At 48.6% G+C, this 14,968-nt stretch overlaps 1 protein-coding gene across 1 annotated transcript; it reads left to right on the forward strand.

Moving 5' to 3' along the window:
- The first annotated feature begins 784 nt into the window (after positions 1 to 784).
- Positions 785 to 13,795, forward strand: CPD (carboxypeptidase D). The gene is made up of 18 exons (XM_010283480.1): positions 785 to 954; positions 1,546 to 1,913; positions 2,339 to 2,542; positions 3,448 to 3,612; positions 4,803 to 4,912; positions 5,365 to 5,467; positions 5,942 to 6,084; positions 6,686 to 6,855; positions 7,443 to 7,754; positions 8,971 to 9,166; positions 9,442 to 9,577; positions 10,369 to 10,518; positions 10,913 to 11,008; positions 11,102 to 11,166; positions 11,328 to 11,459; positions 11,846 to 12,031; positions 12,333 to 12,432; positions 13,091 to 13,795. Exons 1-18 carry the CDS (start codon positions 950 to 952, stop codon positions 13,315 to 13,317), a joined length of 2,868 nt encoding a protein of 955 aa, XP_010281782.1. The 5' UTR covers positions 785 to 949; the 3' UTR covers positions 13,318 to 13,795.
- Positions 13,796 to 14,968: the final 1,173 nt, after the last annotated feature.

Below are 14,968 nucleotides of genomic sequence, written 5' to 3' on the forward strand. Positions count from 1 at the left end.
CAACCGGGACTCTCTCCTTGCTTTCATTGAGAAGGTAGTGTGGGCTGGGATGGGGTGTGGGGGCAGCAGCTGTGAAACCCATGTGTCCGTAGTGGGCCGAGAGCACCATGTTCAGTTGCTTTTGTGGCTTTGTTTGCTGTGTGTGGTAACACAGCTGCTTCAGTTGCTGTGCAGAGGTTGGTGGCTACAAAGCTGCTGTGTATCTCTGTGGTTCTGCCACAGTTCCCACATTCTCGATGACAGCAGATCTCTGTTGAGAGGGGGTCTCGTGGGGTGCAGTGTTAGAGGGACTGATCAGTGCAGATCTCACTAAGTAATGCAGAGTACCTGTATGGCCTCAGTGCCTTGGATCTCCAATGATGTTCGAAAGCACCAACACTGCTGAGACTGTCTTGCAGAGTCCTCTGCCGGGCTGTCTCCAGATGCCCATGTATGAGTTGAGTAGGTGGCAGTTTAGGCTGGGAAGGGAGGCAGCTGCATTTTGTCCCTCGGTATGGCCTGTAACCCTGCTATGTTCGTATTGTTGTGTGCCCATGTCCATGAATTAGAGAATTTGTTAGGGAGGATCAATTCTGAGACCTTGCTGCCTTCCCAGTGTGTGCTGGAATTGCTGTCCTTGCTATCTGGCTACACACTGTCTGAATCATGGGCCCTTGGGTGTCTTTGCCTGGCAGCTGTCCTGCTCTGCTACATTTGGGAAAGGGCAGGTGGATATTGCTGGCTGAGGACGCGGTTCCCCTGATGTTGCCTGTCTTCAGCCAGGATCTTGCATTGTTCTCCTCAGGTCCATATCGGTGTGAAAGGCTTTGTCAGGGATGCAGTCACTGGAGCTGGCTTGGAGAACGCGACCATTGTTGTTGCTGGTATTGCTCATAACATCACAGCAGGCAAATTCGGCGATTACCACCGACTGCTTGTGCCAGGGACCTACAACGTGACTGCAGTTGTAATGGGGTAATGTCTCTGTGGCAGCCCGCATCCACACTGCCAACTGCTCATGTTCCCTCACTTGATTCTTCCCCCAAAGCACCTTGTTGTGTATTCAAGAGACTTAGCTGGAAGCTGCAGCAGTAAAGGACTCCAGCTTAGAGCTGCAGCTGTGTTTGTTCACCCCATGCCCTGCTGCAGCGGGGCGCTGTTGGGTGCACAATTTCTGTTGCCTTTATTTGATTGCTTGTATCAACCTGCATCTTTTTGGGCAAAGGGAGGAAGTGGAGTAGGATTGCCCCAATAGGAGTTTGTGTTGTGTCAAGTCTGGGTGTGAACACATAGCTCGCCCCTGTGATACACCTGTGGCTCCTTCCTCAGTGAGTCTGTAAACAGGAACTCATGCCTCTGTGACACAGCAAGGACAGTAGCGTAGTTGGGTCCGGTGGCAGCGGGACAAGTCCCATCAGCTTGTTCGCTGGTGAATCTCATGTAGTTGTTAACATCCCAGTGCGTTCAGGCTGGGAGGAGTAGGCTGGTGTGGTGAAGAGGCTGCAGGGGGTTTTGGCCTCTTCTGCAGAGCCTCCTTGCTGAAGCCAGCTGGGTTTTTTTCCACAGTTACACACCAGTGACCAGAGAGAACATAGAGGTGAAGGAAGGAGTTGCAACAGAAGTGGATTTCTCCTTGCAGCCAACTGTAATGCCACCAGCTCTTAATGTCACACAGTTCACAGCAACGCCTGCTCCTGTCTCTACCATCACCCCCACCCCTGTGCAGGCAGAGGCCCCAAGCCCAACCTCTCTCCATCAACCCATCCAACCTGTGGACTTCCGCCACCATCACTTCTCAGACATGGAGATCTTTCTGCGGCGGTATGCGAACGAGTACCCCAACATAACCCGACTCTACTCCGTGGGCAAGTCGGTGGAGCTGCGGGAGCTCTATGTAATGGAGATCTCAGACAACCCTGGCATCCATGAAGCAGGTAACATAGGAAATCCTTTTTAGCGAGGCGGAAATGCAAATGACAGACCCTTTGCATCGGGAGATTGTGGGCAGAGCAAAAAGGAGCATAGGGCTGGCACCCGTCTGAAGAGAGACTGAGCTGCTTCTTACAGTATCCTTTTTAGAAAAAAGACCAGGTGCAGTGGGTGGCACTAGTGTGTTAAAGAGCATTGCTGGGGACATCTACACTGGTCGTGGAGCTCTGGGGACAGAAGGACCAAGGGGCTCCCCTGAAACAGTGTTTGTCCTTTCTGGTGTTGTGGGAGCAGAAGGGTAGATTTTAGGTTAAATGCCCTCTAGCCCTCCAAAAAGGCCTGAGAGCGCAATGCTCAGGGTGGTGAGATGTCTTCAAGCTTTAATGTAGTTAGTGGCTATAATTGTCTCTTTGTGGCCATGTGTCTGCAGGTGAGCCAGAGTTCAAGTACATCGGTAATATGCATGGGAATGAAGTTGTGGGGAGAGAGCTTCTCCTGAACCTCATCGAGTACCTCTGCAAGAACTTCGGCACAGACCCTGAAGTGACCGACTTGGTCCAGAGCACACGGATCCACATCATGCCATCTATGAACCCTGATGGCTATGAGAAGTCCCAGGAAGGTATTGCTGTCTGTGCTGAAACATCTGTGGGGTTTCTAGCTCTGAGAACAAGCTTTTAGGTTCATGGTACCTCTCTTGGAAATCTGGAAGCCTTGCTGGAGCAGAAGCGTTCTTCGCACAGGGAGGCTGGGAAGGGACTTGGTGTGTGCTGGGGGATGAGTGGGCAGACCCTGCACTGCAGGATGTGGGTGATCAACTGATGCTTGAAGCTGTTGGGAAGAGAGAGCTCTTATGCTTCATCAGTGCTATATGCTGCCCCTGTTTGGGTCCCCTTACGGTTTGTGGCTATCCCAAGGCTTATTTTAAAAAAAGACATTCCTTTGACACAGCTCATACTTGCTGTGCTTTAGTCCATGCTCTTAGTAACATGTGATGTGTGAGCCAGGCTGTCTGCAGAGCACTTGTCCAAGGATAATATAGACTTTTATCATGATGTTGAAGTTGGCAAAAACATCCTTCATGGAAGTCCTTAAAACTGCGTGGCTCTTGCATATTGGTAGAACAAAGTCTGTCCAGAATGATTTTCTGGAAGCAGAGTTCTGCTTGGGTTTAACAAAGAACTTGTCCAGCTGGTTTGAGCAGGGGAGCTCTGAGGTTTCTGCGGTCGTGACATCCGGCTGCTGGGATTGTTCGTGGTTTGCTGCCTTTCTGCTTGCTGTGGTGTGACTGGCACTGAGAACCTGTGCAAGCACCTGCTGAAAGGAGCCTCAGACACCTCTGCACAGAGCAGGCCTGTCACTGGAGCAGAGTATGGGTCTCCCATCACTCTGGGGTTTAGGAAGCCAGCACTGTTGTGCTCTCTGCTGTTTTCCATTAATTGATAGTTGTAAACTCTGTAGTTAAGAGGATGAAGTCTCTGCACTGAAGTGTGAACTTGCATAGGACACAAGCTTGAACATGTGTTTAATTTTCAGGAGACAGAGGAGGTACTGTTGGCAGAAACAACAGCAACAACTACGACCTGAACCGGAACTTCCCAGATCAGTTCTTCCATGTGGCAGACCCCTCGCAGCCAGAAACGCTCTCTGTCATGACCTGGTTAAAGACTTACCCATTTGTGCTCTCAGCAAACCTGCACGGAGGTACGTCGGCCAAACCAAGCTCCTTCCTCTGCACTGAGGTTTGAGGGATGGGAGTTTGCAGGGGTGTCTCCACTGTGTTGTAGGCCTGAACTGAGGAGCTGTAGCAGAGAGCTCTCTGCCCTTGGCATTGCTGTGAAATGGCAGGACTGAAGGCAGCCAGGTTCCTGTAGCAGGGGTAAGGCCATTTCCAAAGGGCCTACACAAAAACGAGTAAACCAAACCTTTTGTTTGTGCTGCTGGAACATGGATCGAAAGCTGGAAACAGAGGGTGAAAACTGTATCCTTATTTGTAGGGAATTGAAGAGGCTGCTGGGAAGATCCCAGCCACTTCTCCAAAGGGGAGCATATGCATCAGGGAGTAGCCAGCTCATTGCCTCTTGGGAGATGGGGATGGACTCTTGTCAGCGGCTGCTCAGCAGCTGGATCTGGGAATGTGACATAGTGCTGTGGCTGTTGGAGGTTTCATAGTGTTTATGAAACGAAGGGAATGAGGTGTAATCCTGAGGGTTCTCTGTCTTGAATTGCATGGTGGAACTATAAAATTTGCTGTAATTTAATTATCTTTTTGGAGTGATCTCTAAATTAAGTCTCAGTATTACAGCTTATTCCCTAGACAGTTTGTCTGCTGGCTTGTAGCTGTGGCAACTTGCAGGTGGTTGCTTTGTGCTAGCATGTTTTGTTTTGTAGTGCAGAAGTACCGTGTGTGGGTACGAGGGAGCTGGCAGGTCTCCAGCAGCGGTGGTGTCTGGGGTTCCACGGTGCTATTAGTACAACTTGCTTAGGGAAGGCTTCAGTGAGCCAAAGATGTTATAATCTGACAGTGCTTGCAATAAACTCTGCAAGGCTGAAAAACTACAGCAGTTGGGCCAAGGGCACCATGTGTGTTCTAGGAAATTCCTCCCCTTGCTTTCTCTCCCCTGTGAAAGTGATTATTGTGAGGTTGTGCTGATCCCTTCTCATGTAAGAGCCAAGCCTTTGATGTGTTGGGTTCACCTTCCCAACTGGGTGTGGTTTTATCTTCTTGTGCTTTTGTTGTCTCTTATCCACTGGGCTTAATGCTTTGTTTAATGCCAAGTCTTGAGAAACAGGACTTGGCACTCTTTTTGGAGAAAAAGAAAAACTACCCCTATTAATCTGAGGGATCACTTGGAAAGCGTGAAAGTACGAGTCAAAGCTTGTTTCCCCTGCAGGTTCTCTGGTGGTTAATTACCCCTTTGATGATGATGAACAAGGAATAGCCACATACAGTAAATCCCCAGACGATGCTGTGTTTCAGCAGCTGGCGCTTTCCTACTCCAAGGTAAAGCTCTAATGGGAAAACAGGCACACCCTGCTGGGTTAACTCCTGATGCTGTCGGGAACCTCCTGAGTGGCTGGTAGAGGAAGGCGCAGGTACTGTGAGTGTCTGGTGTTGCAGGCACAGCAGAAGGGTCCTGCAGGAGGCCCTCGTTCCATGAGGGGATGTCCAGCATGTTCTGTCTGCAGGCACTGTAGGAGGAGCACTCTGTGCAGGCACAGGGGCCATACACACTGAAGGGTGGTAGAAAATGCTGAAAACACAGGCTGGGAGGAGAGCAAGGACGTCCGTGGGTTGGGGTTGGGTGTGGGTGCAGTCTGTTTGTGCTGCAGCCGTACAAATGCACACCTGCATGAACCTCTGTGTTTGGTAACGCCAAGTGTGCGACTAATGTTAGAACAAAAGTGCCAGTGGCTGTAGAGTGCAGAGAGTCAGCTTCACGTCTTGTTTTTCAGGAAAATAGAAAGATGTATCAGGGAAGCCCTTGTAAGGATATGTACCCCACTGAGTACTTCCCGCATGGCATCACTAATGGGGCTGAGTGGTACAACGTGCCAGGTAAAGTAGACCTTAAATCTCTTACACTGTCTCTAAGTTAATGTATGTGCAGCTTAAGAAATGTAGTGTGATCGGTCGCAAACTCTGCGTTAGTCAGCCCAGATTACTGGGACTCAGGTTTCTTTTATAACCTCTTAAATAATGTACGCAGATAAAGTTATTCCCGGGGGAAGGAATTTATAGTGTAGTTTTTCTGGCTATTAGCAAAATGGTTTCATAAAATTTTACAGCAGTATATTAGCATGAAAGGTATTTACAAGAAGGATGGTTATTTGTCTGCTATTTTGGCACGCCTTTTGAAGCTTGAAGCTTGCCCTGTGTAAAAGCTTTCTCTCTTCAACTATAAAATGTGAGCTGTAGTTCGTACTTCATCTTTCTCTATTATCTGATTTTTTTTTTTTTTTTTTTTTTTGAGCTGTGGTACAATTGCCTTCAGGAGACCTTGTCAAAACTTTTTTTACATTCCTGTTTTAGGTGGGATGCAAGACTGGAATTACTTACATACGAATTGCTTTGAAGTGACCATTGAGTTGGGCTGTGTGAAGTATCCAAAAGCTGAGGAGCTGCCAAAGTACTGGGAGCAGAACCGCCGATCTCTCCTCCAGTTCATGAAACAGGTGAGACACTTTGAACCCAAGCGATTGTGTGAGCTGCCTCTGGGGATTACACTAGATGTGCCAGAATGAACAGGCTAATCTGTGGGCTGAAGCAAGCACTGCTTCCTGGCCAGACTGGGTACCTGCTCCACAGAAATCATCCCCATTAGAACATGTCTTGAGGACTCCTCTCCCCTCCTTCTCAACATACCAAAAATCTGTATGGAAAGAGCACCCAGGTGATGCAGGTGTGGGCTTTTTATTTACCACTACTTTCGTTTTTGCTAGGCTGGAGTGGCCCTTATGTGCTGTTCCTGTCTGAGTCAGGGCTGGTGGTAGTGCTGCACACCTGGGGCATGCAAACAAAGGTGTGGAGCAGAGAGTGCTGCAGTAGCACCCTGAGCCAAACAATTGCGCATTGTACTCATCAGGTGATCTTTGTCCATGCCAGCTGCTGGCGAGTCTAACCTGCAGCCTTTTGGAACATGTTGCTTCCCTGGGAATGCTGAACCTCCTGGGCTGGAAGCTGGTGGGATGTGGGTGTCAGCGATCCCACAGTGATGTGTGGGGTGGGAGGCAGAGCGAGGCCTGACACTCAGCAGGGCTCCGGGTCTGTGTGCAGGTTCACCGCGGCGTCTGTGGGTTTGTGCTGGATGCTATGGATGGAAGGGGCATTCTCAACGCCACCATCAGCGTTGCCGACATCAACCACCCAGTGACCACCTACAAGGATGGAGACTACTGGCGCCTCCTTGTCCAGGGGACGTACAAAATCACAGCATCTGCCCGAGGGTGAGCGAGCCGTGGCATAAGGAGCAAGCAGCTGCATGACTGACTTCCCAGTCAGGAGTAGTGCCATTGCCTCTGTCTACAGCAGATGAGTGTTTCTCCTGCCCTCTGGCCTGTGCAGACTTAGCAATGTGATGCTACCGTGATGTCAAAGACTGCCTACCTGGCGCAGATGTACAATCCAAGTCTTCCCTTGTTTGGAGGTGGAGTAGGGAAGGAGTTGATAACTTAGTGTCTTTAGGGGAAATTCTCTTGCAGGCAGTTGCCCACAGAAATGACTTCATCACTTCAACTGCTGCCAAAACCTTTGGGTTAAAGCAGCCTGACTTGTCGTCCTGCCAGTCTGCCACGTAACCCTGCAACACCTGAGCCAAAAGCAGCTCAGTGCCATGTTGGGCCCTGAGCTGCTCCCTGTCCTCCTGCTATTTCCATGTCCCTTTGAAGTGTTCTTGATCTTCATTTTTATGCTCTCACTTTTGGCTGGGGAGCAGTAGCAGTCCCATATGAGTGTCTGGTCAGGAAGGGGGATGGCTTATTGTGTGATGTCTCAGATGCCTGATGTTTCCTTGTGCCTTCTCTTCCCTGGGCAGGTACGACCCAGTCACTAAGACGGTGGAAGTTGGCAGCAAAGGTGGGGTGCAGGTCAACTTCACTCTTTCACGGACAGACATCAAAGTGGAGGAGGGGAAGGTGCCAGTCTTGAACACCCCAGACACCAGTGACCCGAACGAGAAGGAATTTGAGGCCCTGATCAAAGATCTCTCTGCTGAGAAGGGCCTGGAGCACCTCCTGCTTACCTCCTCGGGGGATGTCTCTCCTTATCGATACCGCCCTTACAAGGACCTCTCTGAGTTCCTCCGAGGCCTCTATCTGAACTACCCGCACATCACAAATCTCACCAGGTGAAAACTCAAAGCAGCAGTGCTCAGCTCCTCCCTGAGCAGCAGCCTGTGGTGGGGAAGTAGTGAAATGATGAGCTATGAACGCAGTGCAGAGATGGGGAGCTCGTCTCTCCCCTTCCCTGTGATCCCTGAGTTTGAGGGAGCCCCACATGTAAGAGCATAGTGGCAGAGCATTGGCTGCAGGGACTTGCAAATGCATCCATGTGCTTTTTTTCTGAGACATCAGACTTAAACCTGAGGTGCTGTCGGTTCCCCAGCGCTGGCTGGGACTAATGATATTCCCAGCATTGATATCCCAGGCTTTGCAAATGTTCTCTTCCATGCTCTCTATTTCCTCCGTTTTCCAAATCCTTTCTGACATCTACTCTGCTAAAGAGTCCTCAGCAAAAATGATCAAATTTGACTTACAAATCTCAAGTGGTCTTTTTTGATTGTCTGCCTTCAGTTTTTAATTCAATAGCATGAGACATGTTTGAGTCAGCTTGCCCTGAGCCAAGGTCTCTGCCGTCCTGCAGGAGACCAGCTGCTGCAGTCCTCTGCTTTCCTTTGTGACCTGTAGTGCTTACCCTCTGTCAGCTTTAGAAAGCACAAATCTCTGTCCCAGGACCTCATTTGCTTGTTGTCACCAGGCACAATGTGCTCATGTGCTGTCCCTGCTGGTGCCAAGACTGCTTTTCTGATCTGTAGCCTCTATTGTCCTTCCAGTTGCATCAGCCCTGGTTGTGTTCTCTGCTTTGCTTGCGTTCAGTTTGCTAACTTAATGACATGACTGTAGCAACAACTTCTGCATTACTGGAAATAGGCCTGCTTTTGTTCTCTAAACAGGGTGTTTTATGAATTAGTTTGCTGTCCAGCTGTATCCCGCTCTGAAGGAAAAAAAAAAACCAAAACACAAAAAACAACAAACCAACATTGGAAGCACAGAGGCATTTAGTTATGGTGGTGTTACAGGCTATATAGAGATATATGGAGCATTTGGCATCCTGTACATGTGGACCTGGATACATTCTTACACAGATGCTTGTGTTCAAACTGGTGTTCATAGTGAATTTGGTTCAGTGCTGCTGCAAAACTCTGATGTGGTTGTGTGTAGCGTGTCACATGTCTTTGCAGCCTGCTCATGGAGGTAGTGCCCAGTTCCTTTCCACACCAGGATTTCTACATAAGGGCAGGCTCTGTTCCTGAGCTGACACTCTGGTTTCTCATCTTTTGGCAGTTTGGGTCAGAGTGTTGAGTTCCGTCAGATCTGGTCCCTTGAAATCTCCAACAAGCCCAACCAGTCAGAGCCTGAGGAGCCAAAGATCCGCTTTGTTGCTGGTATTCATGGAAATGCTCCTGTCGGTACAGAGCTGCTCCTGGCACTGGCAGAATTTCTTTGCATGAACTACAAGAAAAACGCTGCTGTTACAAAGGTGAGAAGCCAATAGGAGGGATCATCTTGGAGCCCTCCAGTTAGATCTTGAGAAGACAGTGCTCGCTGGGAGAGCCTTGTCTTGTTAACAGTGGCTTGTGGGTTGCAGGGATCTGACACATAGTGGGGAGGTGGTGTGAGATCCGTGGGACAGTGGGAAGCTCTGACTGCTGAAATCAATCTAAGCAGCAGTTCCTAAGATGAAGCAAATGAAATGTACAGCGAATGAACCCTACTAATTGCACCTTATGTACTGTTTCTCCTCCTCTTCTTCAGCTGATTGACCGAACACGGATTGTGATTGTGCCTTCCCTGAATCCAGACGGACGCGAGATAGCACAGGAGAGAGGCTGCACATCGAAGATAGGCCAGACTAATGCCCATGGCAGAGATCTGGACACAGACTTCACAAGTAAAGCAAACTAAAGCAAAGTGATGTGTAGTGTCCCTGTAGAAATGCAGGCTGCTGTAGAAGTCTCATGCTACCTGCTCTAGGGTTGGATGTAGTTGTTTGGTTACAGGGTCTACCTGTAAAGAGAACAGCACTCCTGCCCTGGAGTCCTGCCCTGGAGCCCAGGCAGCACAGCTGCTGGGAAGCCTCCAAAGCTTGGATCCCCCTTACAGAAGTAATTTGCAGTCCCTTATTTGCAAGGAAAAGATGAAGCAGAGTTCTTTAGGAATAGTCTAGAGGTTGGGTAACACTGAATGTATTTTTCCTGTTAATTGATTTCTTTCAACCCCCATTTCTGAAAAATGCCCTCTGTTCATGCTCCCTGGAAACAGTCTCCTTTTTTCACACTTTTCTGGTTTCCGTGTAACTGCCTGCTGTATCCGTAGCAGAGTATTGGTGCTATGCCCACCCTTCCTGGGGACAAAATGTTCTGTTTGGCCAGGTTTGTCTGGGATCATCCCCAAATGCTTTCTTAAGAAATTGTCAGTTCAGTGACATTGAGGAGAGCAAACACACACGAAATAACCCTCTGCATCACAAAAGTAAATAGCTTGGGGAAATAGTGATGGGTCACATTTGTTTAGCTTTGCTTCATCTGTCAGGTGCATCTGCTGAGATCTGACAATACTTTTTAATACATGCAGCAGACTTAATTTCTGACATAAACAAAGAATGTACTTCTGCTGGCCTTTCAAATAGCAGAGGAAAATGTTGTCAATTCCCTTTCTCCTATTTGCTGTTCTTATTTACAGGCAATTATTCCCGGTACTCGGGGACACGAGAGCCTGAGACCAAAGCCATCATAGAGAACCTGATACTGAAGCAGGATTTCAGCCTCTCTGTTGCGCTAGATGGAGGATCTCTGCTTGTCACTTACCCGTACGATAAGCCAGTGCAGGCAGGTATGATTAACTCCTCCAGGGCCTTGCATGCACAGTTACCCTCGGGCTGTCTCTGCAGGGGTTCATGTGACCTCACGGTGTAAGAGCTTTTTGCACTGGTGATGTTCTGTAGCCTCTGTTTGTGTTCAGCCCTTTGTATCTGGAGTTGACAGACTGTTAAGTAAAGCTATTAAACCTCACAGGGTTCAGCTAAGGATCAGAACACTTACCATTTCTGTTCCTACAACAGTGTTTCAACTTTTCCTCTACCATCCCTCAGAGGAAATCTAGAATGCCCCTGAAACAATGTGTGTCACTGATACAGGATCATGGGGTTAGAATGGGAATCTGATTCCCCCACCCCCAGTGAATAGGAGTTGCACTCTCAAAGTCAGTCTCACTTTTCTTTTTGTAGTGGAGAACAAAGAAACACTGAAGCATTTGGCATCTCTCTATGCAAACAACCATCCGCTGATGCATTTGGGCCAGCCAGGCTGTCCAAATAAGTCAGGTATGTTTGGCTGAATCCTTTAACCCCGTGTTGGCTTGTGCTGGGCTCTGCTAGGAGCAGATCTGTCTGACAGTTATGTTCTTGCTCTCACAGATGAGAATATTCCTGGGGGTGTGATCCGTGGCTCTGAATGGCACAGTCACTTGGGAAGTATGAAGGTACTTCATTATGGCACAAGACTTTCCACCTCTGCTAAACACACATTAAAAAACTGTATTTGTTCTGATGTCTGGGCAAAACTTCCCCACCTCCAGCTGTACTTTGCAAAGCTTTTGCAATACCACTTCTTTTGTTGTAACTGTGTTTTTGGTTTTTGCAGGATTTCAGCGTTATGTTTGGTCATTGTCCTGAGATCACTGTTTATACCAGCTGCTGTTACTTCCCAAGTGCAGGGCAGCTTCCCAGCCTCTGGGCAGACCACAGGAAATCTCTCCTTAGCATGCTTGTGGAGGTGAGCTGCAGTCTGCGGGAGGAAATTCTGGCAAGGAGCGACTGGGTGGGGAGGGGGAGTGGAAGAGGGCTATATGGAGAGTCTTTGTATTTTTATTGGTGCTATGTAATTACAGAGGGTCAAAATTTAGACTGCATGAGGAATGGATTGAACAGAGACAGCAAGTGACCAGGAAATGTATTGATATGAGAGTTAAACTTCTGTGCTGTTTTGCCTCATGGTGGGCCAAGCAGTCCTTGCAGTATTGTGCACTCTTATCTAACATGGGGGTCAGGGATGGAGAACAGGCTGTAATTTGAGATTGTATTTGATTAGATCCTGTTTTAGTTACAAATGTGTCATATGCTTGGATCTGAACGTGAAGTGTTTGAAATGCTATATTTCAGGTTCATAAGGGAGTCCATGGATTTGTCCAAGACAAGAGTGGCAAGGCAATTTCTAAAGCTACCATTGTTCTTAATGAAGGTTTGAAGGTCTATACTAAAGAAGGTGGCTATTTCCATGTGCTGTTGGCTCCAGGTTTGCATAACATCAATGCGATAGCTGATGGATACCAGCAGAAGCATGTCAAGGTACGTGAATGTCTATATCAGAGATCTTTCTTCTGCTCCTTCTCATATAAAGGCATCCCTATTCCAGGCTCTGCCTTGTTGACTGTGTTTAGCTGCTGATTATATGCCCAGGGTAGCTGTATTCTGCCTTGATAAAATGGATGGAGAAGAATTTCCCAGCACAGCAGGGTTGTTTTTGTCAGTAGCTTTTCCTTCCGTTGTATTTGTCTCTGGCATCCACCTGGTCCTGCCCTGGTCAGCCAGTACCGCTCTTGTCTAACAGAGGTGCAAGCTTTGAGACAGCTTTCGTGTCTTTCTGCAGGTCTTTGTACGTCATGATGCACCCAGCTCTGTGTTCATTGTATTTGACACGGAAAACAGGGTATTTGGTCTGCCAAGGGAGCTGGTTGTAACTGTGGCAGGTAAAGTGACACTTTTGATCAAAGCTTTGAGCTTTGCTTTCTGTACCAGTTCATGCTGACAATGACCCTTCTTTTCACTGAACTGGAAAAACAGCCTGTGAACTTAAGCCATCTCTGCTTTTCCTTCTGAACACGTGCTTGTCCTTGCAAACTGGTCCAACAACCCTTGGATCTGATGTGCTGGGCTGGCAGATGGGAGGCGAGGGAAGCAGAGAGTGTTGCAGGGGTCTGAAGGGTCCAGAATGGACTTTGAGATGCCTGGAATGGGGAGAGCATGTTTGTGCATAGAGCTGGGCTAGGAGATCCTGCTTTTTCCCCCGGGGTTTCTTTGAGTGGTGTGGCACCAGGTAAGAGTAAAGATATTTTTTTTGTCGAGGTGGCATCTGTTGGGGAGGCTAGAGTTTATACCCAGTAGTCTGCAGAGGAGTTCAGTGATGCCATCTTAGATTACAAACACAGAAAGTAAAGCTAGGGAAGTCCTGCTCTGGGAGCACCTCTCTCGCATGGTATGTCTTCTGTGGCCTGGGAGGAAGGAGCAGGGTCACAGCGAAGTGAAGGAAGTGGCTGTGACTGTAGAAGGGAAGAGAGATGGTGGCAAGCCTAGGAGCCTCTGGGGCAGGGGAACATGGAATTAACTTTAATGTCTTCTGTCTGGCAGGTGCAAGTATGTCTGCTCTGGTCCTCACTGCCTGTATCATCTGGTGTGTCTGCTCGATTAAGTCCAACAGACACAAGGATGGCTTCCACCGCCTCCGACAGCACCACGATGATTATGAGGATGAAATCCGCATGATGTCCACTGGCTCAAAGAAGTCCCTCCTGAGCCATGAATTCCAGGACGAAACAGACACTGAAGAAGAAACACTGTACTCCAGCAAACACTGACACCTCCCGGGCAGGAAAGGAAGTTCCCCATGGACCAGAGCTGATGGTGGGGGGCGATCCCTGTGGTTCAGTTTTGAAACATTAGCTTGCAGGATGTGTCCTCCAGAGGTGTGGGTGGCAGCTCCCAACTTCCCTCTACTGTTTGCTCTGTTCCTATGTATGTGCAAATCAGTGGGTGTTGGAGGCTGTGTTTGGGCTAAGGACATGACATGTTAATGTTTTTGGGTCAAGATCTGGAGGTTCACATGATGATGTTTGAAAGGCAACTTAACAGGGTGGCCAGCAGAGTTCCTAGCACTTCCCCAGCATCTCAACACAGTGAGCAGATGGGGGGGAAGTGCCCCAAGACCTGCATGGGGTTGTAGTTACAACACTCCAAAGCAGTTTCTCTACCTGTTTTGATTCCATCTTTTTCACTCTGTACTTGGGGGAAGCCAGATCCTTCACTTGACTCCACATTCTGCAGAGCAGCCCTTGGAAAAAGACTGTACTTGGTTCTCAGCTGCTCCGTTAGAGCTCTTCCCCACCATGAGATGCTGTGGCCTGCTATGATCTGCAGTGGTTGTGGAGCACCTCTAACGTGTTGCTAGTTCCAGGCCGTGACTTGGCATCCTGAAAGCTGGGGGAGGTGACATCCATTCTTGATGTGAGCTGGAGAAAGGAGCAAATGTCAGAGCTTCAGTGAACTCTGACAGAGTTCAGTTGCTTGCCAGCTCTGTGGTGCTGCTGTTCGTGACTTCTGCGGAAGACAGAAATTTTATCCCCATCAGCCTGGGTTGCTTCTCGTTTGTGTAGTAGAGTTGGCCTTAACAGCACTGTGTCTGAGAGAGCAACTGAAGATGGTTCTAAGCAAATGGATAAACTGATTGTGGTGGATACTGTAGAAAAGCAATCATCTACTGACTCCACCTGATCAGTTTTGGTCAAATCCACCACTATTCAGGAAGAAACACTGAAATCTGACCACTGCTTTTTATTTGAGCATTATCGGAGCAGCAGGGAGAGGTCATGGGAGTATCCATGGCTCAACTTCACTCTTAAATTTTGAAGAAAAGCTGCACCATTTACCATGGTCCACCTAATACCATTTATTGACCAGAGCACTTTGGAAACACCCTTTCAGCAAGCTCTGGTGATGGTAGGCATCAAATTAGCCTGCTCGCTTGCCTCTGTTCTGCTACTACAGCGCTCCTGAAGTATGTAGCAAGAGCTCCACCTGCTCGTGTGTCTGCAGTACTGTCTACTGTGGCAGGGGCCTGGCTGCACCACCTGAGGAAGGGCTGAACGGCTGTGCTGAAAGACAAGGGAAAAACAGCCACATTCGGTTTTGTAGCACTTGGCAGGAAGCTGGAAAGAGGAGGCGCAGCATGCATCCCCAAGACACAGGAGATTTGTGGGGAATAGAAAGGATGTCCAGAAGGGAAGAATGGCTGAAATGTTTGATTTCCAAAGCCTTTATGCATCTCTGAAGTTCCTGTGCTTTCTGGGCAGAAGGCTGGGGTTAGAATAGGCACTTATTCTCTTGCTGCTCATTTTCTATTTTTAATTCTTGCCCTGCTGATCCAAGCTCCAGTGTGCAGGAGCCTGGTGCAGCAATGTCTTAGGCATCTCATTTGCCCTGAGCTGATCTGTTCTCCAGGAGCCTGGGGAG

This window comes from Phaethon lepturus, unplaced genomic scaffold (assembly GCF_000687285.1).
Source record: "Phaethon lepturus isolate BGI_N335 unplaced genomic scaffold, ASM68728v1 scaffold45063, whole genome shotgun sequence".
Taxonomy (NCBI): domain Eukaryota; kingdom Metazoa; phylum Chordata; class Aves; order Phaethontiformes; family Phaethontidae; genus Phaethon; species Phaethon lepturus.

Excerpts from the sequence above, each read along its gene's own strand:
- CPD (XM_010283480.1), top strand. Across the intron at positions 1,914-2,338 it reads CCCTGGCATCCATGAAGCAG|GTGAGCCAGAGTTCAAGTAC; the intron begins GTAACATAGGAA and ends ATGTGTCTGCAG. Across the intron at positions 2,543-3,447 it reads CCAGGAAGGTATTGCTGTCT|ACAGAGGAGGTACTGTTGGC; the intron begins GTGCTGAAACAT and ends AATTTTCAGGAG.